Source organism: Ursus arctos, unplaced genomic scaffold, assembly GCF_023065955.2.
Source record: "Ursus arctos isolate Adak ecotype North America unplaced genomic scaffold, UrsArc2.0 scaffold_5, whole genome shotgun sequence".
NCBI classification, from domain to species: Eukaryota; Metazoa; Chordata; class Mammalia; order Carnivora; family Ursidae; genus Ursus; species Ursus arctos.
This window is the reverse complement of record NW_026623067.1, coordinates 52,475,470-52,501,574: the sequence shown is the minus strand read 5'-3', so window position 1 is coordinate 52,501,574 and position 26,105 is coordinate 52,475,470. Positions and strand designations below refer to the sequence as shown.

Here is a 26,105-nt window from a genome sequence, read left to right as displayed (position 1 = left end):
TGAATGAGCATCAATAACTTTAATTTAAACATGCTCTCCAAGTAGAATGAAGTACAACAAATCCGTAATATTCCACTCCTACTAGTTATTGTGTTTTATTTCTTACTGTCAAGTGGTCGGCTATCACCTCTTGCTGCTGCCAGAATGAATGTCCCTAGCTGTGCCTTTCTCTCTCACTTTTTTTATTTTTAATTTTAAGTCCAATAAAATAGTGGGCTAGCAAGATCCAGAGGCCAGCCCCTATCCTGGCTTTTCTTTTGCTTATTTATTTATTTTCTAATTCTTGAGGTATACGTCACATACCATAATATTTCCCCTTTTAAAGGGTACTCTCCCTCACTTTTATTATTCTTTCATCTGTTCTGAACTTAGAATGGATAATCAATTTATTAGTACCATGCACAAAATAAGAATAAATAGAGTATTACTGATGGCTGGCCTGAGAGGTTTTCTATCAGTCAATTGCAAATATACTCTGACTTTTCTATGTAAATAACATTAAAAGTTAGCATAAAGATTAAGAGTAGACTATGGGAAAAATAGGCTTGATACTTATAGCCTCCAAGAAGAAAATGATGACTCAAATACCTGAAGGAAGTTAAGTGCTTTGGAAAAAAGTACCAGTTTGCTTAGTGAGAGAGATGAATTCTACATGGTATTAGGCACAACACAGAGCTAACATTCCAAAAGAGCTTCTGTTTCTTATAAAAACCAAGATTAAGCTAGTTTAATATCATATGTTAGACAGATGAAAAGTAGTCAAAAACTATATAGTTTTACAACCTATCAAGCCTGAGGGGCCTTAGTTTGACTTAATCCAGTGTCAAAAAGAGAGTCTGATGAGACCTGAAATGGCCTGGTAAAATTTGAAAGGTACACAACACCCCTGGGATGTGTTCATGAAGAGGCTTTAAAATTCTTTCTTGATTTATAAGCTCAGATTGCCCTTCCTCCTCTAATTTCTGGCACTAGTCAGAGAATAGGTACTGTGTGCTTTGAACTTTGCAAAGAGGATCTGATACCTTACCTCTGTAAAACTAATTAGAGAATATGTCCAAACCTGTATCTCTATGTGACTACGTTCAGTTTGGTACTAGTTTTGATATGATGAAACTCAAAGAAACCTGGAAAAAGGACTTAGAGACATAATTTAATGAAAAGGATTATATAGTTTATTAAAGAACCTGACAGAGCCAATATAGGAAGCCAACTCTATCTCTGATTAACTACCAATCTTATTCAAACTGGTATGAAAACCCTGTGCACAGGTCAGGATGATTTACAGTGGGACTAAAGAGACTCCCCGGCTGTAAATAGGATAGTTCTGCAGTACATCCCTTCTGACGTTGCAGGTATCTAAAGTAAAATACTTCATTCCTTGTTTACCTAAACTGGGGTCTTAGAACCTACTGCAGACTCTGTATTCAACTGAGAAATCAACCTAACTGTTTTGAATTTTAGAGTCAAATTTCACGCTATCATAAAAAATTCTAATTGTAGACTAAAATAATGGCTTTATTCCTTGATGTTGTTTCTTTCATTTAGTGAAACCTTTTTAAATACATTATCTGAAGCCTTTAAACATATTTAGATGGCAAACCAATGACAAAAATTATGAGGTAATATTTATGTAATGCTTTTCTTATATAGAGGTATAATCATATTTGTTACCTGACACTATCCTTGTGATATAAGGAATAGCAGACTTTGAGCTCTCCTGGGAAGACTGAAGAGAAAATGGATGGTCCTATATACATTTTTAGTACATAGAGACACTCTGTTTTACATTGGCTTTCAAAAGATCAATAGGTTGGCTCAATTGTTAAGTGTATGTTTTCTTACTAGGGCAGAGATGTCAGGAGGTTTCTGGGTTATGGATTAATATTTTTTGGGGGGGGCAGCTTTGTTGAGGCATAGATGGTATATGAAAGAGCTACACTTGTTTGGACATGTATAGTTTGATGGGTTTGGACATGTGCCCATGCCCATGGCACTATCACCACAATAAGGTTAATATCAAATGGTAAATAATTAGGATTGTTCAGCTGCATGGGGCCCAAAGTATTCACTGATGTGAAAGCAACAAAAATATGTTATTTTCTGTCATAATGGATTTGAAGGAATTAATAAAAAGGAAATACTTAACAGTAAAAATTATAAAAATAGGAATAGCACATTTTATTTCTCTTATAATTTATACAGAGAGAAATAGACGGGTCCTGATTTTAAAGTAACTTGCCCAAGGTGAGATAAGAGATTCAGAAGTACAACTGTAGTTAGAATATAAATTCCTGTTTGTCTATACAAACCTGGCTAAGGATCTGGCCCAAGAAACTGGGTAAAGATTATAAAACCAAAGGAAGATTACTCTCTGATCAAAGGAGATTTCCTAAAATGACAGAAGCCCCAATAAAGTATCATATCTATTAGAACCCTTGGCTAAATGCTAAATGGGAGGCCTCCATTCACACAAGAAGGCCAAAACTGGGTGGATTAATGCACAGGCATTAGAATACAAAGCTTTTTTGTTCTGATGGATTTCTTCCCACGTACTTTTAATCTGAAGATATTACATTAAATTCTAAAGTGAAGTGGCAATAGTCAGCAAGTGTTAGACAGATAACTTCATAAAATCAGGAAATAATACTACAGGATGCTTTACTTCAGCATGTAGACAAGCTCACACATAAACCCTTTTAACAAAGAATATGATTATAAAATGGAATTGTGAAAGCATGTGAAAGGAATATTTATTTTGAAATTGTGATTTATGTTGTATTTATATATAGCTATATTGATTACGGGCTTTAACTGCAACTAACACAGTATTAAAATTCAAAATTTCCATTTGTAGGATTTGGACAGGACAAAATGGAACCAGAAATAGCTATATTTTTCTCCTTACAAATTTAAAATTATTTTTATATAGTACTATGAATTTATTAAAGGTCTTTTCATTATCTAATTTACTTCTTACAAGAACCTTGAGGGGTACACAAAGCATTTTCTACCTGGATTTATGGTAAGAAAATGGAGTCACACAGGCTTAAATAACTTCACTGCTAGTAAGTGGACTTAAAAATCTTAATAAATTCCTGTTTACTTTTTGAGAAGATGTTTTATAAAAGCCAGATATGCAGCCATATAGCCCAATCAAGAAACCTTTCTGAATAGGTTCAGCTGATGTATGAAGTTACAGAGCCAAAGTCAAATAATACTTTCAGCTTCTTTCCCTGTGATGATCTTACTATGAAAACGCTTCTGAGAACCTTTGGATCTGTTCCCAGAGTTTATATAGTTCTAACCATCGAATATCTTTCAGCTGGGAAGATAGACTAAGTTCTGACATTCAGGGATGCTTAAAATTCTTTGTTTCCAAAATGCTGTGCAGTGAGATGTCTCATGGTGTCATTTTTAATCATGGGGCAAGAAGGAAAACTAGACTTAAAAGCTCCACAGTAACATATGAATTTCAAATATAATGTAGTGTTTACTGAAATTCACAAATCCTTCATAATAAACAATTTTCCAGCATCAGCCATACTAGTCAATTTAAAAAGGTCAAGTAAGTTTAGAGGAAATACAATTCCAAGAAAAAGGTAATTCATAATGCATCACAGAGAGGGGCTAAAAGCATATTTTGTTCAGCATTCTAATAAGATGGTGATAAAACAATACTGCTCCTAATAGCACTGTAAAATTATAAGAATCAAAATAAAAAGACTGACTCAGTGCCTAGATCTTGGTTTCTTAGTGCCAAATACAATGGAAAACCAGAATTTCTTGAAGAAGTGGTTGATTTCAGGCCTGGAGAGGGAAAAACACAAGATCAACCTGAAGCATCTTGTGTTTGAAAGTAAAAATGTGCTCAAAGTTGACAGCAAGTTGCAAAGACACAGGAGCCAACCTGAAAAACTACTAATGACCAATTCTGGTACTATATGAACAGCAAAATAAAAAATGATAGTTTGGGATCATAACACATAGAATAAAGTGAATATTCACAAGCCCAAATTGATATAAATAAGTGAGTAAATAAGTAAATACATAGAGAGAGAGAGATCTTTCCTATAGAAGAATTCCAAGTAATAAAAATAGTGCAAATCAGGGAAATAAAAACTCACCATTAGAACGTGACAGTAAATAACTTGCCTATAGGCAAGATCCACCAATGGATACTAAAATTAGTGGGGGAAAGTTTGAAAAGAAACAGGACAGACGTCTCAAAGTATTTTTTTCCCCCAAATACTCAAAATCTCCAAGGGAGGAAGAGTAACTTTAGAGTGTAGCAGCTCAACAGACACTACTTTAAACTAGTGATCCAGGTAGTATCATGACTAAAAAGACAGTAGGTAACTTTATAATGCATTGGGAAGGACATATCATTTCTGTGGCAATCTTGCCAAAAATATGCATAATTTTAATATAATCATGAGAAAACATCAGACAAACTCACATAAGACATTCCACAAAATATTTAACCAGGACTCTTCGAAGTGTCAAGGACATGAAAGACAAGAAAAGATTAAGAAACTGTCACAGATTAGAGGAGACTAAGAAGAGATGTGATGACTAAATGCAATATGAAATTCTGGATGGACAAATAGAACAGAAAAAGTTTTTTAGTGGGAAAACTGGTGAAATTCTAATAAGGTCTGTAGTTAGTCAATAGTAATATATCAACATTAATTGCTTGGTTTTAATCATTGCACTATGGTTATATAAGACCTTAACATTAAAGGTATATGGGAACTCTCTGACTTTTCCGTAGGTCTAAAATTATTTAAAAATAAAACAATCAAAAATTTAAAAATGCCCCACATTTTTTGGAAGCTAAATTTAACTGACATTCAGATTTAAGGAAAATCCACGTATGTCCAGAAGATATAAGCAACATTAAATTCAGAAAAGTAATTACTAATGTAATTCTCTAATTATGGCATAAAAAAGTTTTAACATGGCTAATTTTCTCATAAATAGACTGAAATCAGCTCTAGAAGAATCTTTCATGTTAAGAAATCATTCTACGATTCAAATCTTTCTTTAATTGCATTTAACATTTCAAAGGCAGATCAGTAAGTTAAAACAGCACTGCTTATATCTAATATAAGCCTTAACTGTAGAGCACTATTACAGTTATTATTTATTTCCAATTCTCTCACTCCTACTAGATCATAAACTATAAAGGCAAGAACCATCCATCTATTGCCAACTTCATACCTCTGGCCCTGCATGGTTCTTGACACACGGGCATACTAATATTTATTAGCTCAAAAATGAATTAAAAGTTCAAGTAAAAGCTTTTTCTAGTTGAAAGGAATTACTTTCATATATTTAAAATGCATATATATAAAATGCTTTCTCATTTTAAAATGAGAAAATTATGTCTTAACTTAAAAATAAGATAAGCCTCACTGTACTTCTTTCAAATCTCAGTATTGCCAATATAGCTTGTTTCTGTTCTGGGTTATACTTTACCTACATGACCTAGTCACACATAAGTTTATCCTTTCTTTTAAATTCAGCTTATAATTTGTGTCATTATTGTGAGTTAATTTTTTTAATAGTTTCATTCAAATATATTTCAGTGACTTTGAATTCTTCATTAAGTGCCTGCCTTTATTTACTATAATAGTCAATGGGGGATACGGTGCAAATAATCTAAGAACTATATCCTTTAGATAGTTATGTGGTATTACTTTTGCTACTTAAAATGAATACTAATGCCTATGGCTAAATGCTATACCACTGTTCTGTGTTAGAATATGTAATCTTTAAGGCTAGATGTGGCATCTTATTTTTTGATATATCTCCAAGTAAACTGTTATAGAACCTGGTAGATAAAAGCAATTCTTGGTATCCAAAAGGCAGGAGATTATAGAAGACATATGCATAAAGCAGATGTGTTAAGCCAAATTTAGTATATATTATTAAAGCTAACAATAAAATTTCTGATCATTTTCACTGAACCTACAGTGTAATTTATTACTGTGAAAAGAAAACAGAGGGTTCCAATCTGTTAATTTGGAAATTGGACATTACATGTTTTATAGGTGAAACAGTTTTAAACTAAACTAGCATCTTTAAACTAAAGATCCTCAGTGAAAGAGTGTTTTACAAGCCCTTTTAGCTTCATAAGAATCATAGTAAAATGAAGAACACATTTAACCTGTATAAATAGCAGGGTATTATTATTTTTTGGTTTTTGATTAGCTTTATTAGTATTTTAGATTTTCAGTGTCTTAACATAAACAAACAAAACACAAGACTTTATATTCCATACTATTCAAACCAATGCACAAATGTTTACAGAAGTCCCAACCATAGGGCCTAAATGCTTTTCTTAATGTTTTAAAGGGTATACAATATAAAAAATGAATATTGTATTCTTCTGCACTCCTAGATATGTGTTATGGCATTTAACTTTTTTTTTTTTTTAAAGATTTTATTTATTTATTTGACAGAGATAGAGACAGCCAGCGAGAGAGGGAACACAAGCAGGGGGAGTGGGAGAGCAAGAAGCAGGCTCATAGCGGAGGAGCCTGATGTGGGGCTCGATCCCATAACACCGGGATCACTCCCTGAGCCGAAGGCAGACGCTTAACCGCTGTGCCACCCAGGCGCCCCATGGCATTTAACTTTTGTCTGATGTCAAGTCTGTTAGTTTTCATTAAGCTTTTTAGAATAATAGTTATGATCATGTTTGCCTGAATTTACTTCTCAGACAAAGCCCTAACTAGAAATTTTATTGGTGAACTATCCAAAGAAAGTATTAAAAAAAAAAAAAAAAAAAAAAAGCAAAACTCAGGAAGGAAGGAGGAGGGAAAGAGGAGAAAAGGAAGGAAGAGGTGATGGAAGGAAGAAGGAAATGTACCAAGTGAAAATAAAAGCCTGATAAATATTCTTACCTTCACTTTTCTTTTCTGCTTGTTTTGCTGCATTTTCTACTTTTCTTTGTTTTGCCGCTAAGAGTTCCCGCTTTAACTGTCTTGCTTCTTTTCTGAGCTCGTCACTATAAAGCAAAAATAGTTATATAAGTATATAATAAACTCAGACAGAAAACTGTTTAGCAAAAACAAGATTATTGGTTTTCAGGTACACTAAATCTCTAAGAAAAACAAAATAAATAATGTAATACATTTTGTTACATGTCTATTGTGGTATGGAAACATAGCTAAAGGATTATTTTAAAAGCTCCAATTTTTCATAATAGCAATATAATATGAATTACCTGTAAAATATACTCCCTTTCAAATGTATCAAACAGAATAGATAAGTGAGAAATGACCCATTGTTCTTCTAATTCAGCTGTGAATTTAACATTCTAGTTCCAATTTAATAAATCATAGAGATCCTGAATCAAAGCAAAATTTTAATAGAAATTCTATTCTCTAAACCTGGATATACACAAAAAGATGTGGCTTTAAAACTTGATTAATTCCTGAACTGGCACCAGTAACTACCATTTATCAAGCAATTACATGCTAGGTGCAGTGCTAAAATGTTAAGGCTGAATTTTAAAAACTAAATTTTTAATTCATTTGATACCACAATTTGGCAAATAATTTCATCTTCTGTGAAACCTAGCAGGCTGTGGTATTCTGATGATTAATACAGTCATATATTAAAGGTAAACTGAGATGTAAATACTGACTTCACTACAAGTCGTTACATGACTAGTTTCTACAAGCCAGTTTTAGGGTAAATTCACATTCATGTGCGTGGTACCCATGACATGAACCATTAGGTTCACTTGTTGCCAGTCAAAACTTTGCATTTCATATCTGTGAATGTCAGGCATCTACCCTATTTCAGTAAAAGCTGGAATGGATAACAGATACTCAAAGAACATTGTAAACCCGAGTAGGTAGCAACTTTGGAAAAGGTCTAAAAGAAAACCAAGCCAAACTTTTGTGGAATCTTAGGTCTAAACATTTCCATACTGATTCAACCTTTGTGCTTCTTCTTGATCCCCAAATCTTACACTTTTTCCCCCCTTTTAAAACAGTGTCCTGTATCAGTTACCAAACTGATAGGTCTTACAATGTGCACAACTCAGTTCTTTTTACTGCTTTTCCACATCAAACACATATAGCTATATTTTCTATCTGCTTGGCCTCCAAGATCCTGAATTCTGAAACTTCCCTTTCTGATCAAAATCTACTACATTTTTAACTTTCTCAGTCTTTCATTCCTATTGAACCTGTGCTCATTTATGTTATAATGAAAGCCAACACCTTCATAGTTCAGGATCCATCAGCCCTATTCTGACCCACCTGGCTCTCTAACCATTCCAGATGATATGGTCAGTTATTTCACTGATATCCTCACCAGCGCCTTTAATTTTCTTGGCTTGTTTGTCCTTACGAGTATATTATAATCACCTAGAAGAATTTGTTCACGACATGCTCCAAGAGACAAACCTCCAGAGAATATTATTTTGTTAGATGTGAGATGTTGCCTGGGAATTTGTCCCAGTAACAAGGTCCCCAGGTAATTCCAATATGCATTCAGGTTTGGGATCCAGTACATTAGGACTGCCCTATAGCAATTATCTTCTCTTCCTTACAACTCCAAGCACTCCTTCACTGATCCTTTCATTCCGCCAACAAATATACTCAAATTTCCCTGGACTCTGCACCAATCAAGTGATGATTATCTTCACCAGTGGGCTCCTTTCCTGAAAGAACAGTTTATGTATAGAGTCTACTTTCTCAACCTTGAACTTTTCTATCTCTTGCAATCTATCCTTCTTACACTCTACTGAAACTGCTTCTGTATCAACCAAATTCAATGGTCTTTTCTCGGGCTTTCTTTTCCTCTTCAGCTTCTCTATCATTCAATGATATTATCCACTCCTTCCTTCTTGAAATTCTATTCTAATCAGACTGTGTACCACTTTAGAGTCTTGATTCTGTAATTCTTATTGTCTTAATTATTTGTTCTGTTCTCAGCCTATAATTCTTGGCATTTTTCTCATTTCCATGCCCTGTATACTGGCATTTTTATCTAACCTCATAACATCAAATATCACTTCTATATATGTTATTTCCAAATCTAGATGTTTTGTCTGATTTTTTGGTCCTGCATTTCTAACTACCCATTATAAATCTCCATGTACATTAGTGATGTCCAACAGAAATATAAGGTAAGACATATATGCAATTTTAACTTTCCTAGGAACCACATTAAAAAAAATGATAAAAGGAAACAGGTTAAATTAATTTTAACAACTTACTATTTTTTTTTAATTTTTAAGAAGAGTTTATTTATTTATGTCAGAGAGAGAGTGCTTGCATGAGTTGGGGGAGAGGCAGAGGGAGAAGCAGGCTCCGCACTGAGTAAAGAGCTCCATGTGGGACTTGATCCCTCATGACCTGAGCCAAAGGCAGATGCTTAACCGCTGAGCCACCCAGGCATCCCTAATAACTTATTTTAACTCAGTAACGTCATATGTCTAAAATATCATTATTTCAACATACAACCAATATAAAAATATTAATTCAATATTTTACATTCTTTTTCTGGTGTCTATGTTACACTTACAGGGCATCTTAGTTCAAACTAGCCACCTTTGAAGGAACCAGATCTAGATGGATAGCGGAGGCTAGATGCTGCATAATTACAAACTATGTTCAAACTTGAAGTCATCTCCTCCCTGCCCAAATCTGTTCCTTTTCCGGAAGTCTCTATTTGATTGTGGAACCACTTTCCTCTTAATGACCAGACTTTAAACTTCCTCTGGGACTGTTCCCCCACCCTTCCACTGAATCACTGTCGAAGTATGTCGTTTTCCAGTCTCTCTCATATATAACTACTCCTCTTGACTCAGCATCAATGCCTAGTTTAGGCTCTCATTAGGTGTTCCTCAGATAAATGTAATTACTTTCTATTTCTTGAAGTTATATGAGCACGGGGAATAGCAACCACATCTTTGCTCTATCCACTAAATACCATTAACTTTTTATTATACTATTTTAAAAAATTTTTAATTTGGTAAGTAATTCAGAAATTTAGATGATGTTTTCTGAATACTAAGGTCTTTGAGGAAAAGATTATTTTGAAAGTTGAACAGGAAATACTGCATGATGGCTGAACAAACTAGTTATGAGAGTAATTTGAAGTATGTAAAATATGAGAGGCAATGACAGTATATACTGTTGTAGAAGCAGTAAAACACAATAATCAAAAGGATTAACTTTGAATTCAGAAAGTCCTGATTTAAAGGCTAACTCTATCACTTATTATCTGAGCGACCTAAGAACAATTACTTAACTGAGACTCAGTTTCTTCAACTGTAAAATGGGGGTAAGATATTTAAAATATTGGGCACTGAATACATGTTCAACAGATGGTAGCTATTATTATTTAGATCATGTTTAAAATAGCACTACAGTTAAGGATTGCTTGTGATGTAGGTATATTTCTTTATTATGTTATTTACTATAAATAAATGTTACCTCTACTACATGTGGAGATTAACTTTGTTCATAATTTTTATAAAGGGTAATGAACGCATAATGCCAGCTTCTCAAGATCTATCCTTAAATGGTCAAAGACTTGGATGCACTACTGAAGCAGCCATAATAACATACAAACTGAATAAGGATGAATAAAAACTCAAAAAAGACAAAGTGAGACAGAGAAGAGAAGGTCTATAAGATTATTAAAAATGGCTTCATTATACTGAATTTTTCAAATGATTCAGAATTTACAACATTGTCAAAATCTTCCAGACTATTGAAACAATACTATTTGCTGGTACTTGTGTAATCCATAACTCCTGGAATGAAGTCCTTACAGCACAGTCTAATTTTAGGGTTCCCAATCTTATATTTTCTGAAATATAATCTTATCTACTGGCACTAGAATATATTTAAATCTGTTAAAATGAGAATAAAAATTGTAAGCCTAGAGTACATGTCACCTTATACAACCAAATTAGGGGCTTGCTTTAGAGCCTAGGCAGCATATTTTTGCCCTCAGAGCCTAGTTTCTGTTTGTATGATAAAAGAAATGGCTTCTGGGGTGCCCTCGTGGCTCAGTCAGTTAAGCATCCGACTCTTGATTTGGGCTCAGGTCATGATCTCAGTGTCCTGGGATTGAGCCCCATATCAGGCTCTGTACTCAGAGGGGAGTCTGCTTGAGGATGCTCTCTCTCTCCCTCTCTCTCCTCTCCTCCAACCCCTGCTCTCTCCCGCTCTCAAAAAAAAAAAAAAAAAAAAAAAGACTTCTGTAAACTATTAACTCTGAGCTAATTAACTTTTTTCCCTAATAAGTATGTTTCTAATTTAAGTTCATTTGAATTTTAATATGGTTTTTATGATATCATCATTATCCACCAGATAATTCTGCATTATAATATTTTTTTATCTGGTCCAACGGAAAAAAGAATTTCTTTAAAAAAAAAACCAGCCCAATAAAATAGCAGCAGCCTAGGAGTTATAGTAGCCTTTATATATTTAGTAACAGCAAATAAATGACTAATTTATTCAGTAATTTCTGGAGCATCTAATATTTGTACAGTACCATTCTGAGTGATGGCACAGAAATCACCTCCCTTACCACTTAATCTTCTCAATGACCTGTGGTATAGGTATTTTACAGATAAGAAGTTTGAGGCTCATGGAAATTAAATACTTAACCTGAAGTCACACAATCTATCAGTAGCTGACAGAGATCGAAACTAAAAATGGGCTTGTCTGTATTCTTTACATTATGATACACTAATACCTTGAGAAAATCTCCAAGGAGCCTAAATTCCAAGGAGGGACATAAATCTTGTACATAAATAAGTAATAACAGTACATAATAAAAAGTGGTGAACTGCCATGACAAAGAAATGTCTGAAGCATTTTGCATTACAGAGAAGGAAAGATTACAGTAGGCTAAATAAGGGATGGCTTCACAGAGGAGACAACTGACCTATGCCCTGAAAGATGAATACAAACTACCCACCCATGTGGAGATACAGTGAAGAGGCACCTGAGCAGTGTGTTTAAATCAAGACAGGGAGGCGGGAAAACACAGGGTGCGTGTTAAAACATTATGCTGTATCATAAATATTTATAGGGGTTGGGGCTAGTAACAAAAGATAGAGTTAGGAAGAGAATCTGAGACAGAGTCTAAATGCCAAGCATTTATGAGTGACCAGGTGGGAATATTTTCCTCCAATTCCTCTACAGCTTTGAGCTTTTAATTTTTTTATATCCAATTTCTCACCTGCTCTTCTTGCTTCATTTTACCTACTATCCACTTACTTTAATACCTTACTAGTAACCCATATACTCCTTAAATTGCTGTCTTAGAAAAAGTAACTTATGACCTCCTAATAACAAGTTTCAATGGCTTCCCTTTCGATGGTAACTTAGACCTTCATTAGAATCTTTCTTGACCACCTTACCTGTGACCTTTTGCAATCTCAGACATAGTGTCATGCCACATCTACATTTCTAATATTGTGTCTCTGTTTCCATTGGGTTTTACTCTTTGACCCCTGCTCCTCAAATTTAGGGGCTTCTCAGTAGCCTCTTCAACCGTCTCTCTTTCTCTTTAGATTTCATCCACATTCAGGACTTCAATTCCGCCTATCTTAATGCATTCAATGTATAAAATCAAGATTGTTAGCCTAACGCTCTTTATATATTTCCACTAAATCACATTTCTAATTGCCAGATGGATACTTTCATTAGATATTCCACAAATGCATCAAATTTACCATTTTAAAAGTCATACTGATCATTTTGCCTTCTCAAAAAACATCACCTTATTTCTGTCTTTCCTATTTTTGACCACGAGAATGCTGGTTGTCAGGCCCACCTTCTACCATTACTCCCTTACTTTTGATAGCTGATTAGGTCACATCCTTCCTTTACAAAGTCTCTTTCTTCCTGTAGTCAGTGACAGCTGTTCAGATTTTCACAACTGCACTATCACAACAGTCCACCCACCTGGCCTGTGTGCCTCTGGTTTGGCCTTTCTTCCATTCATTTACTATACTTACGTCAAACCCTATAATTCTACTCCTCTAATGTTCATAACTCCCCCAGTCCTACATAATTATGTTGGCAACCTTTCAGCTTCAGTACACACATCCCTTTGTTCATGCTATTTCCATTTTACCTAAAATGATCTTTCCTCCCTATTTCCATCTACTAAAATCCCCCTCAGCTTTCAGTACAACAAGCAGAAAGCGGTACCCCAGCACAGCGTTGGGGCAAGGTTGCCAACCTCACTGAGCCTTAGTCTTCTCATCTGTAAATTGTGGCTGTATTCAGCATATATATTATAACAAGGCTGATGCAAATGACCAAGAGTAAGTCAGAGTTAGAGCACTATCAGGTGCTTAGAAGGCAGGGTTTCTTAATGACAAATATACTATAATAAATTCATGACTGTTAAATTACATAAACAATTTAAATAATTAAAACTTTAAAAATTAATCATTTCAGTAAAAATTGATGGTAAAATGATACTAAGTGCTACACTATTAAAGGCATCTACTCAAATGTCATTGATGGGTTGTTTTTTCTTTTTAAATCCAATGTCCATTTCAAAGATTAAACAAAACATTTTGGTAAAAACAGAGACATGTTTATCAGAAGACCTAGACCCAACATCATGATATGGCCACAAGCAATTAATCCTCCTTCTATGCCTCAGTTTTACCATTACGCAAGTACATTCTGAGAAAGGTGTAGAAGTGATTATACTCTGCAGATCATTCTATTTCAACCTCTTTGTATTAAGGATCTTAAAACCCATTATTGAAGGAAATGGTGAGATGCCAAATACAGTCATTTCATCTTAGATACAAGAAGGTGAAGTGTGAAGATAGTAGGAGATTTTTTTCAATTTTGTCCAAGTCAGTAATGGAACTGTAAACATGATACAGGCTCCTTATTCTTTATGCGGCTTCTCATTTAGTTTGCTAACTAGTCACTGAGTTAACAGTACATTTAGACTTGAATATCTTACTTTTAAGCTGAACTTTTTTTTATACAACAGAAGACACTATGAACAAATAACTACACAGGAAAGTTTTTATAATTATAGTGTGTATATATTTTTATCAAACTGTATTACTTTATAGTTTTAAACTATAAATGTTTTAAACCGTGCAACTTTTCAACTTGAGACTGAGGATTTAAAATGGCAACAATTATCTTGCATAATTTTCAGTCAGTTTTTATTTTTTCCCAGATGCCTTTTTAAAAAAAGATTTTATTTCTTTGAGAGAGAGAGAGAGAGAGAGAGAGAGCAAGCATGAGCAGGGGTCGGGGCAAAGGGAAAAGTAGAGAGAATCGTAAGCAGATTCCTGGCTGGGTGCGGAGCCTGATGTGGGGCTTGATCCCAGGACCTTAAATTAAGATCATGACCTGAGCCAAAGGCAGACACTTAACCAACTAAGCTACCCAGGTGCCCTGTGTTTGACTTTTGAAAAGAACTTTAATCTATGAAAATGAAGTGGACAATAAATGAATTTGTTTAGTAACCTTATTAAGCAAGCTGACAGCTAAACATAGGTCCATTACAGATCACTGTTTCTGGGACCATAGATGTAGTACTTATAGTTAGCTTAAGCCTGCTATTTCCCAACGTCTGATAAGAATTCGTAACACATGGAAATGATTGCAAAGCAAACAGTACACCCTTCATGGTTTTCAGTCAGCTGCTTTAATCACAAAGATACTGAATCTGTTTGTAATGAAACAACAGCTTGGCTGTTGATGAAATCATAAAATAGCCATAATAATAGCCTATCAGAAGCATTAAAACTATAGATGTATGGCACGATTTTTAGGCTTATGGTATCATCAGCTGAAGCAGGGAATGGAGGTTTAGCAGGGATCAGAAGGTATCAAAATATGTTGTAGTTTATACATGAATTGTGGAAACATATACATATATTCAGGAAATATCTAACCAAATTAAACCAGGGAAACCCACTGTATGTTTAAAGCTCTGCTTTACCTATTACTGGCAGTCTGGCCTTAGACAACTAGGTTAAATCTAAGTCTCAGTTTCTGCATCTTGAGATGTGAAAAATACTAAGATTATAAGAAATGAATACAATTCCATGGAAATTGCTTAGCATACTTAACAAGATGCTCAGAATATGTACTCAACATTAATTTGCTTCTATTATCATTAGTTTTCTCACCCCCACCACAAACACTATTTCTTTTTTTGCTATTTACAGATTCAGTTACTGACCAACTGAGTAACTGAATGGCAAATTCTTTCATTTTTCTCATGAATACATAGATTTCAAAAGCTTACTGATACATTTTTGTGTTTGATGCACTGCTTGGATTAAATACTACATGTTATGAAAATGAAAAATGCAACAGTTTAAAAAAACTAAAAATTACAAAATTCCCATATCCTAATTCTGGTCACTAAACACTTGGAACTGAACTGCTTATTTTCTTTCATTATAATCTAGTTGAGAAGGTAAAGAATAAAGTAAACAAAGAAAAGTACATAGTACTTAACAAATTCTATGAGGAAGGCTAAAGGAGAACCTACATTATTTTTAGTTTACATGATCTTAGAAAGCATCTACCAAAAGATAAGGTTTAATCCGAGAGATAATGCTCTACATGTCCTTCATAATCTATTACACTAATATGTAGGAATAGAAAAACTGTAATTTGGAAAGAAGGAGGAGTCTAAATGCATCTGCATATAGCCTTTAGACTTAAAATCTTATTTTATATGAAAGATCACATTTATTTCTAAATAAAAAGTTTAGACATCTGATGTAGATTGCCATTAATCTTGTAAGATCTCTTTCAAATCTCAGAAAGTTTTATTCTTACAGTGAATCCTGCACAAAATCATAAAATGTCCATAACAGTAGGTGATATTGCTATTCTGTATAAACACCAGTAAGAAGTGCAGAATCAAACATGTTATTTTACAGCAAAATCTTGGCTTAGCTAATATTTCACACAAGTGGAGTAAATTAGTTGCGGCAGAAATTCGGTCTTTAGCCATATGTCTATTCCACAATCCAACTTTACAAATGATATTAACTCAATATGAAAAACATGAGATTTCCATTTCCAGCAGGGCAACATAGGAGGAAACCTGAAAATTCTCTTGCACTCAAACACCTAGGAGAGCTGAATAAAGTACATTTAAAATATATATATTATAAATTTATAACTTAGCTCTTTACATAGCTTAGCTTGCTAAAAACCAGGGGGTTGAAAAACAAGAAGAGTGCTAAGAACCAGAGCAAGAAGCATTGCAAATGTTACTGGGATACTCTGAGTCAAGTGGTCTCAGTAACCTAGGACTGTGGGTTTTAACGTGGGTTTTTTTTTTTTTTTTTTAAGATTTTATTTATTTATTTGACAGAGAGAGAGACAGCCAGCGAGAGAGGGAACACAAGCAGGGGGAGTGGGAGAGGAAGAAGCAGGCTCATAGTGGAGGAGCCTGATGTGGGGCTTGATCCCATAACGCCGGGATCACGCCCTGAGCCGAAGGCAGATGCTTAACCGCTGTGCTACCCAGGCGCCCCTAGCATGGGGTTTTAATCATGAGGACTGAAGTAGTACTCCTACACATAAATCTAAAGATTCTCTACTCATAGGAAAAATGAGAGTAAACACATCTACTGAAGACTACCAAGAAGATTGTCTGTCTCAGGCCCATGCAGACTCTTAAGCTAATGAATATTCTCAGGATATCTAGGGAGTATTTTTAATTAAAACCACCAGTGATCTATTACACTCTATTGTGCCTGTTAGAACAAAAAGCAAATTCTCTCTAAAAGAAGCAATCTTCAGTGAGATTTCAAAGGACTCTAAAGAATTCTTAAAAAAAAAAAAAAACTCCAAATAAAAAGATTTCATAATATACAAGGAAACAAGGCATTGTGAGAACCAGAGGAATAACAAGTAGTAATAGAACCTGACCCTCAAAACTTCAGACTGTAAAAATAAAACAAGTATATTTATTATACGGAGATAATAAAAATTGAATACAAAACCTACATCAATAATTGGAAGAAGAATCAAAACAATTTTCAAAAGGGGTAAATAGAATAGCTCAACTCAATGAATTACGGAATAGCTGGAAAAAAGAGAGTGAGTGAATTAGATATATCTGAAAACACACACAACACAGGATGCAAAACAGAGAAAAAAATCAACAACTATAGGAACTTAAAAGAAATGGAAGACAGAGTGAGAATGTCCATTATAAGTGGAACTGCAGAAAGAGAAAACAGAAACAGGAATTAAGACAATAATGTCTGGGAATTTTCCAAAATTGCTGAAAAATATTAGTCTTTAGATTCAGGAAGCTCAATGAATTCAAGTAAGATAAATAGAAAGAAAATCCAAATGTAGACATATCATAGTCAAAATGCAGACCACCACAAATTGATCTTTTTTTTTTTTTTTTTAAAGATTTTATTTATTTATTTGACAGAGAGAGAGAGAGCCAGTGAGAGAAGGAACACAGGCAGGGGAAGTGGGAGAGGAAGAAGCAGGCTCCCAGCGGAGGAGCCTGATGTGGGGCTCAATCCCAGGACTCTGGGATCACGCCCTGAGCCAAAGGCAGACGCTTAACGACTGAGCCACCCAGGCGCCCCCACAACAAACTGATCTTAAACAATCAGCATAGGGCACCTGCTCTTGGTTTCGGCTCAGGTCATGATCCCATGGGTCGTGGGAATCACCCCTGCCAGGCTCCACGCTTGGCAGGGAGTCTGCTGGAAGATTCTCTCCCTCTGCCTTCCCTCCCCCAACCCCACATGCTCTCTCTCTCTCTCCCCTTCAAATAAAGAAAATGGATAAATCCTTAAAAAATATAAGGATAAAGCACTTAAAGTTAAATTCTGGCAAGTAGCCAGACATATTGTGAAAATAAAGTAGTCATGAATTTATGCAACATAAAATGAGGTCTATCATTATTGTCATTAAAGCAAAGAACAAATAATGGCTGGATGCTTAAAGAAAAATGGTTATGGATTAGTTCTACCTAGCTTAACTATTTCAAGAATGCAAAATAACAGGTCAAAGTTAAGCTTGGGATATATTTCTACTAATGTACTATACAGTAGGTTCTTACCCATTTTCTGGCCTATAATGCTGCCTTGAGCATAAAGCAAAAGACAAACCATTTACAGGTGTAGGATAAATGGGTGGGTCCAGGTGGTAGAAGGAGTACTAGCAGCAGCAAGAATATAAAAGACCAAAGGGGATTTAGCTGACAGCACAATCTGAGTCAACACCATGATGTGACTGCCCAAAAGAATGTGTATGATCATAGGTCTCATTAAAAGTACAGGTTTCCCAATATGCATATTACATCTTTTGCAATTGTTCCACAGTCCCTGGATATTCTTTTCTATTTTGTTCAGTCTTTGTTCTCCTAGCTTTTTGGTTTTCAAAGATTCTATTGATATATATCCTCTAGCTCAGAGATTCTTTCTTCTGTGTCCAGTCTACTAATAAGCCCATTCAAAGGCAGTTTTTACTTCTCTTCCAGTGTTTTTGATCTATAGGATTTCTTTTTGGTTCCTTCTCATCTTTCCTCATCATTTTGGTCTTCATCTCTCTGCTTACATTGCTTGTCTGTTCTTTCATGTGGTCTACTTTATCCAGTAGAATTCTCAGCATATTAATGATGGTTGTTTCAAATTCCCAGTCTAATAATTCCAACATCCTTGCCATATCTGGTGCTAAGACTTGCTCCACTCTTCAAATTGTGTCTTTTGCCTTTTGGTATGCATTGCAATTTTTTTCCTGGTAGCCAGTCATGATGTACTAGGTAAAAAGACTGCTGTAAATAGACCTTTAGTGATGTGGTGGTGAGATGTGTGAGGGGATGCCCTATAGTACTAAGACTAGGTATTCGTCTTTTAGTGATCTTGTGCCCCTGGACTATGACTTCACAAGTGTTTTTCAGGTTTGTGTTTTTGGGGTTTTTTGTCCTCTATTAGGTGGAGCAGAATGGCCACAGTGGACTAGAGTTTATATTTTCCTTCTCCACATGAAAGGTTAGAGGGGACTGGAGTTGGGTGTTTCACTTCTCCCATAAGGAGGGCTAGAGTTAGAGGAAGTTGACTAGTTCCCTTCCCTCAGGTAAGAGGTTCTGATAATTGCCCAGCAGCTTAGGCTCTAATTAACTAGTTTTCTCTAAAGTTAAGCAAGAGGAAGACCGTATTCTGTTATACTTCAAAATGGTTCCTTTTACCCTTCCTCTGTTGGAGGCACTAGGGGATTTTTTTGTTATATTTACTCTAAGAACCTAGTCGAACTCTGAGAGGTAAATCTCACAAGGTTATGGGAAACCTCCCTATGACTGTGTCACCCTGGAGTTTTTAACTCTCAGATTTGTCCACACAGAGCCTCCAGCAATTCATCAACTGTAGTCCAGGTTTCTCATCCCACACAGTTCTCATGGCAGTTTCTCCTTGTGCTCAGGTGAGCTGCAACTCCCTGCGGTCACCTGCCTGTCTTTCCCATACTGGAGGCAGAAGTTTGCCCTGTTTCCTCACATCTGGTAGTGATCCAAGAAGGGAGGAAAAAGCAAGGTTAAATAATTTTATTAAAAAAGAACATATTTTTATTTTACTTGACTTTAACATTAAAAAAAGACTAAAAAACTTTCTAAATTTTATGTTTGTATCAAGAGATTTCCTAAGAAATTCTTCCATTTTACGAAAAAATGTTATAAAAATATTAAGAGATTGGAGGTTTTCTTTTTTTTTCAATGACATTTCAGGCTGTACTGATTCACTTCCTGCCCTAAAGGTTGAGGAAGTTACTATGCTTAATATTTTTTTCTTCCTCCATTTTCTAATTTGGCTTAGTTATATTATTGTTTTTACACTGTCTATGTTCATAGCATTTATACGTAGAATTTTCACAGTTGTATGGTCTTAGTTTTATATTTAAATGGATTTATTATTGGGGCGCCTGGGTGGCTCAGTCATTAAGTATCTGCCTTCGGCTCAGGGCGTGATCCCGGGGTCCTGGGATTAAGCCCCACATCAGGCTCCTACGCTGGGAGCCTGCTTCTTCCTCTCCTACTCCCCCTGCTTGTGTTCCCTCTCTCGCTGGCTATCTCTCTCTGTCAAATAAATAAATAAAAGCTTTATTAATAAATAAATAAATAAATAAATAAATAAATAAATAAATGGGTTAATTATTTACCACCATCTCTTTTTCCCCTAGTCCTGCGTTTAAGAGGTGTCTGGTGTAATATTCGCTTCTGTTAATAGTTATTTCTGGATGTAGGTGTGTTGTTTCGGGTTTCCTATTTTCTACTTGCTCTGATATACTCCCTTAATTTTTTATATGTAGGCATCATTTTTACAAAAAAACTAAAGTCATTTAGAAAAAAAATTTAATGAACTACATTTATCACAATATCTAACACTGTGATTCAATATGTAGTACAGTCTAAATAAATATAGGCATAAACTGAGGGAGAAATGGTATCAGAATACTAATCCTGGGGACCATCAGAGAGACCTGTGGAGGCTAAGGTAGGGAACTTTTATGAGAAGAAATTTCAAACATAATACAGAGAATAAAAGCCACTAAGAAAATTGCAACAGATAAAATAGTGTATACCGAAAAATGATGAGGTAATTTTTGTGAAGGTCAAACTTAGTGACAAATAAGCGTTATGTAAATTATTTATTAAAGATTTCCCATTTGCCACAGTAGTCTTGCTTTGCTAAGTTTGTTTTACTTACATCAAAATGACTTCAATATTATGTAAAAGTATGAAAATGTGAAGAAATGATTTTAAGTAGAGTACATGGTATGGATTAAATAAGGGAAGAAAGTAAGGCAGAAGTTTTTCTGGCATTCAGCTAGAGGACCGTAAGGTTTTACACTTCTCTCTTCCACTTCCCTTCTACTCAGAACTCACATTTATCCTTCAGATCTCAGCTTCCATGCCACGTTCTCTGCAGAGACTTCTGAACTCCGATATTGGTACACAAGTTCCCTATGTTCATCCTTACTGTCGCACTTACAATACCATATTTTAACTGCCTGTTACTTCTTTGTACTGCCCACTAGTCCAAAAAAACCAAGTCATTTTACTTTAATAACCCAAATTACTAGCACAGAATCTGACAAATAAGCAGTATTCAGCACTCAGTAAATATGTCAAATAGTACACTAACACTAAAAAAATAATTCGTTTCTCTTAAGCACTGGCAAAATGTATCAATGCTAAGTATATGAACACTTTAATACAGCAATTCTAGGCATGCATTGTAAGGAGCCAAAAGTGTTCAAGTACCTGGACAGATGCAAATGTGCTGGCTATTATTACAACACTGCTTGTAATGGGAAATGTCTATTTAAAATAATTACACTACATAATACAGATTATATAATAAAGACAAAGCAGTATTTAATTTATATAGAGTTGTATGTTTATGAACGTGTGCATGCCTACACACAAAAACAAAAATAGGAGCGCCTGGCTGACTCAGTCAGAAGAGCCATACGATTCTTGGTCTCAGGGTCATGAGTTCGAGCCCCAAATTGGGTGTAGGATAAGTTAAATAAATAAATAAATAAACCTAAAAAAAAAAAAGAAAGAAAGAAAAAGATTTGAAAGGAGGTTTACCAAAATGAAAACAGTGATTAGCTCTGTAGAGTACAATGCCATGTGACAATGATTTTATAAACTTTAAATTCTGATTATAAAGATTAACCTATTTCTGTTTAGAAAAAGAAAAGTTTCTTTTTTTAGGGGGAATATTTGAAATGATTCCCTCCAAATATTAGTGGTAGGTATTACAACTATTATTCCTTATGTACTCTTCTTTAAAAAAAAAATTAAAACTAAAAAGTTAAACTTAATCAATTAAAAATACTCTGACAACCAGGACACCTAATGCATGATTTTTACTGATTTTTGATTTCCACAATGGTCTCACTGCATAGTCTTAAATATTTTAGAGTGTTTTAGTAGCATATATTAAGTCAAGCACAGGAGATAGCATGTGGCATATCTGAATGCTTACACAATGTTTAGATTTATCTATTTGCAAGACAAACGAAATTTAACATAAGGAATACACCAATTTGTACTAATAAGTCTATTACGCCAATGATAGTATTGAGTCTTTAAACAATGTTTCTTAAAATCTCCATCAGGATTTAATTATCCATCACTATGGATAAATAAACTCGCTTTATGAATTTGATAAAACTACAAGCCTAGGTCACTACAAAAACATTTTGCTCAAATATGATTGAACCTCTCACAACTAAACATTTGAAGCCTACCTGATGTATGCTTCTGTTCCATGGCTCTAGGCCAGTAAGGATGTTTTGGAGAAGGAATATAAACTTTCACATTTTTTTAAAGCTTTTCTATCCTAAGGGCGCCATGGGGGCAAGAGATTGGCAAAGAAGTAAGGAAACAAGACAGGATAGAAGAGGAAAGGTTTTACAGTTTTTCAGCAGTAAACAATAATGCTTCAAATTAAAGGAGGAAAAAAAAATAACTAATTTTCTTTCCTTTCTAGCTGCACAAACCACACAATGCAGTATAAGAATACTGTGGATACAATAGGCACTAAGCCACCAAAGGAGCCATCAGTTTGTGTTTCCTGACTTTTCTAAAAACTTTCACCTGCATTGTGGCTAAAGATGTGCTCTAAATTAAGCTACACAGTTTCCACTTCTAGAACTCTGTCTGGCATTTAGCTGAAAACAAGTTGCATCCTTAGAGGCATTAGTGATGGGATGCAAAAACGGACTCATCCCTAGAGTACTGCAGTAGAAAAGGCCAGTTTCTCTTTTCTGTGAGTCTGTGTAGGACTTAACTTTTCTGTGGGTTTCCTACTCTGTTACCACCTGGCAGACAAACAGGACCAAAAATTTTGCCTGAACTGTGCTAGACCAGCCCTTCAAGAAAGTAAGGACAAGATATGAGCCAGGAAAAGCACTTTGGAAACTACTTGCACCTAATAAAAACATATTTTTAATTTAGCTAATGTGAAATTCAAACTAGTTCAATCCAAATGGAAAAGATGCTTTATTTATATTTATGTGAGTTCTTGATTTAGGCTTGATTCATGCTTCATGAATAAAAGCTACCATTTTATAGAATAAGATGCACATCTGGCTGTGCATCCCTTTGCTTTTCATTAAACCAATATGAGATATGTCACAAGATTCAATATTTGTCCTTAATTTTGTCAATAAGCTAAAATTTTCCTTTATTTTTTATTTAAAAAATTATAATCAACAAATAATATGATTAGGATGGCACATAGTTACTTTTATCTTTTTTCTCTGGTCCCAAAATGTTCCAAGTACTGTGCCAATAAAATAAGCACATCCATGCCTACTATCTCATTTAGTCCCTAGCCAATTGAGCAACTCCAACTAAGGCCCCAGATACAGTAGAGCAAAATGAACCACCCTCTTTGTACCCTGTCTGACTTCCTGATCCACACAATTACAAGTTTGTTTTAGTCACTAAGTTTTTTTTTTTTTAATTTAAATTCAATTCATCAGGGGCGCCTGGGTGGCTCAGTCGTTAAGCGTCTGCCTTCGGCTCAGGGCGTGATCCCGGCATTCTGGGATTGAGCCCCACATCAGGCTCCTCTGCTGAAAGCCTGCTTCTTCCTCTCCCACTCCCCCTGCTTGTCTCTCTCTCACTGGCTGTCTCTGTGTCAAATAAATAAATAAATAAAATCTTTAAAAATAAATAAATAAATAAATAAATAAATAAATAAATAAATAAATAAATTCAATTCATCAACATACACCATGAGTTTTTGATATAATGTTCAGTGATCGGTTGCATATAACACCCAGTGCTCATCACATCACATGCCCTCCTTAATGCCCATCATCCAGCCACCCCATTCCCCCACCCAGCTCACTTTCCACAACCCTCAGTTTGTTTTCCAGTCAAAAGTCTCTCATGGTTTTTCTCCCTCTCTGATTTCTTCCCTTTTAGTTTTCTCTCCTTTTCCCTATGATCCTCTGCATTATTCCTTATTCACTATTATTAGTCATTTCAAATGGTGCCCACAGAGTTGGGTCAAAGTATTTCAAGTTAAGAGGCAATACAAGTGTTTCCATTACAACAGTTCAAAGTATATTGTTATATATGTAAAATACACACTCAAAAAAATCTATGAAAAATTTTAAGCCAGAAAGATGGATGCTGTTATATTAACAACATTAAAAACCAAAGCATCCCCATGAGATCCAGAGACAGGTACCCATCACAAAACAGACCAACCAAAGATAACAACTGAAAATCTAGCCTGAAAATCTGGATGCTGGGCTGGCACTTCTCTCACACAATGGTGGTGTGCTTTGAGATCACATGCAGGGCAGTTCACGGGGTGGTGTAGGCACTCATCCCAACATCCTGGGCAAGCAAAAGCTCTATTTAGACAGATGTAGATTTGTGATGCTTTATTTTCTATAAATGTTAATGACTTTTGCGTTTCATTCATGTTGAAGGTTTAAATATATCTTAAAATCTAGTATCAGATATTTTAAGTCTTGCACTAATAACATCTGAATTCATTTAGATACCAACACATGAATAAAGCCGTTAAATTGTGATCTGTTGAGGGTAAGAATGTAATGGTAGCTTAAGTATGGCATAGCAGTTAAATGCATCGTTATCTGAAGTGAGACTACCTGAGTTGAAAGTTTGCTCTGATTTTTTTTTTCCCTTTGGCTTTCCACCATGGCTCCTCAAAAACGTTCCTAATAATACTAATTACCTTGTAGGGACGGTGAGAGTGTTTAATGAATTAACACAGAAGAGTGTGTACATAAGATGTGTCAAATAAATACTTGTTATTATTGTTATATTTTAACTTTACCAACAATAAATGTTGATACTGTAGTCAAAATTAATAATCACATTTTAAACTTGCATACCTCTGTAGAAGGTCTCCATAAGAATGAGAAAAATCAACATAAAGGACTCCGTATAGTCCCTGAGACATACTAAGCACTTACAATAATAATAATAGAATCCTAATAGGAAAGAATCTTAAGAAATCATCTGGTTCTGCTTCTAGATGTTGCCCCCGCCTTTTTTATGTTTTTAGAACTGCTTTAGATGTTGCCTTTTTAATGGTTGTACACACAGTACCTTCCTCAAACTTTTATATGATTAGTCTATTTTCTTTTAAAAAATATGATCAAAACACTCTGAGTAACTTTACCATTCCTAATAGGTCTATTTTCTATCACACCAGTGATGTGTGCAAGACCACTCTGAAATCTAATCGGGTCTTATCTATTTAACAATTTTCTTTTCTTTGGCATATCATTTAGATGCAATGTAACACACTATATCTTAAGTGTATATAGTTCAATGAGTTTCCACAGATGTATAACACCTGTGTCACCCACTCCCTAGAATGTTTTCCTCATCCCAGAAAGTTGCCTTGTACACGTTTGCACATAATCTCTGTCATTCTTGCCACCTCCCCACCCCTTGCCCACAACCACTGTTATCTTTTCTGCCACCATCTATTAGTTTTATATGTTCCGAAAATTCACATAAATGGAATCATACAGTATATTCTTTTTGTTGCCAGACTTCTTTCATTCAGCACAGCATTTTCTGAGGTTTGTAGAAATAACTACAGTATGTATCAGTAGTTTCTTTTTACTGCCGACTAATATTCTATCATATGACTATACATAGTTTGTTTATCGTTATCCTGTTGATGTAAATCTGAGTTGCTTCTAGTTTTTGACTTTACGAATATAACTGTTATGAACACATATATACAAGTCTTTTTGTGAATAAATCTCTCATTTCTCTTTGATAAATACCTGGGCATGATAAATACCCATGCATGATGGGACATGGGATACGTATATGCTTAAATCTATAAAAAAAACTGCTGAATTTCTTGTCATATTTTATACTCCTACCAGACATTGGTGTTTAACAGTTCTGGTGTGCTGTGTCCTTGCTAAAGATAGGTTTTCTCAGTCTTTTTTTTTTTTTTTTTTAATTTTAGCCAGTCTAGTGGGTGTTATCTCATAGTAGTTTAATTTATGTTTTCCTCAATATGATGTTGAACATTTTTTCATGTGCCTATTGGCCACCCATCT

At 34.9% G+C, this 26,105-nt stretch overlaps 1 protein-coding gene across 1 annotated transcript in view; it reads right to left on the bottom strand.

Annotated features, from left to right (window-relative positions):
- CWC27 (CWC27 spliceosome associated cyclophilin) overlaps window positions 1-26,105 on the bottom strand; it is a 182,848-nt gene that overhangs the window by 84,000 nt on the left and 72,743 nt on the right. Inside the window, exon 11 of the mRNA XM_026498896.4 lies at window positions 6,909-7,012. Coding sequence (XP_026354681.1) covers window positions 6,909-7,012 — 104 coding nt within the window. The remainder of the gene's footprint in view (window positions 1-6,908; window positions 7,013-26,105) is intronic.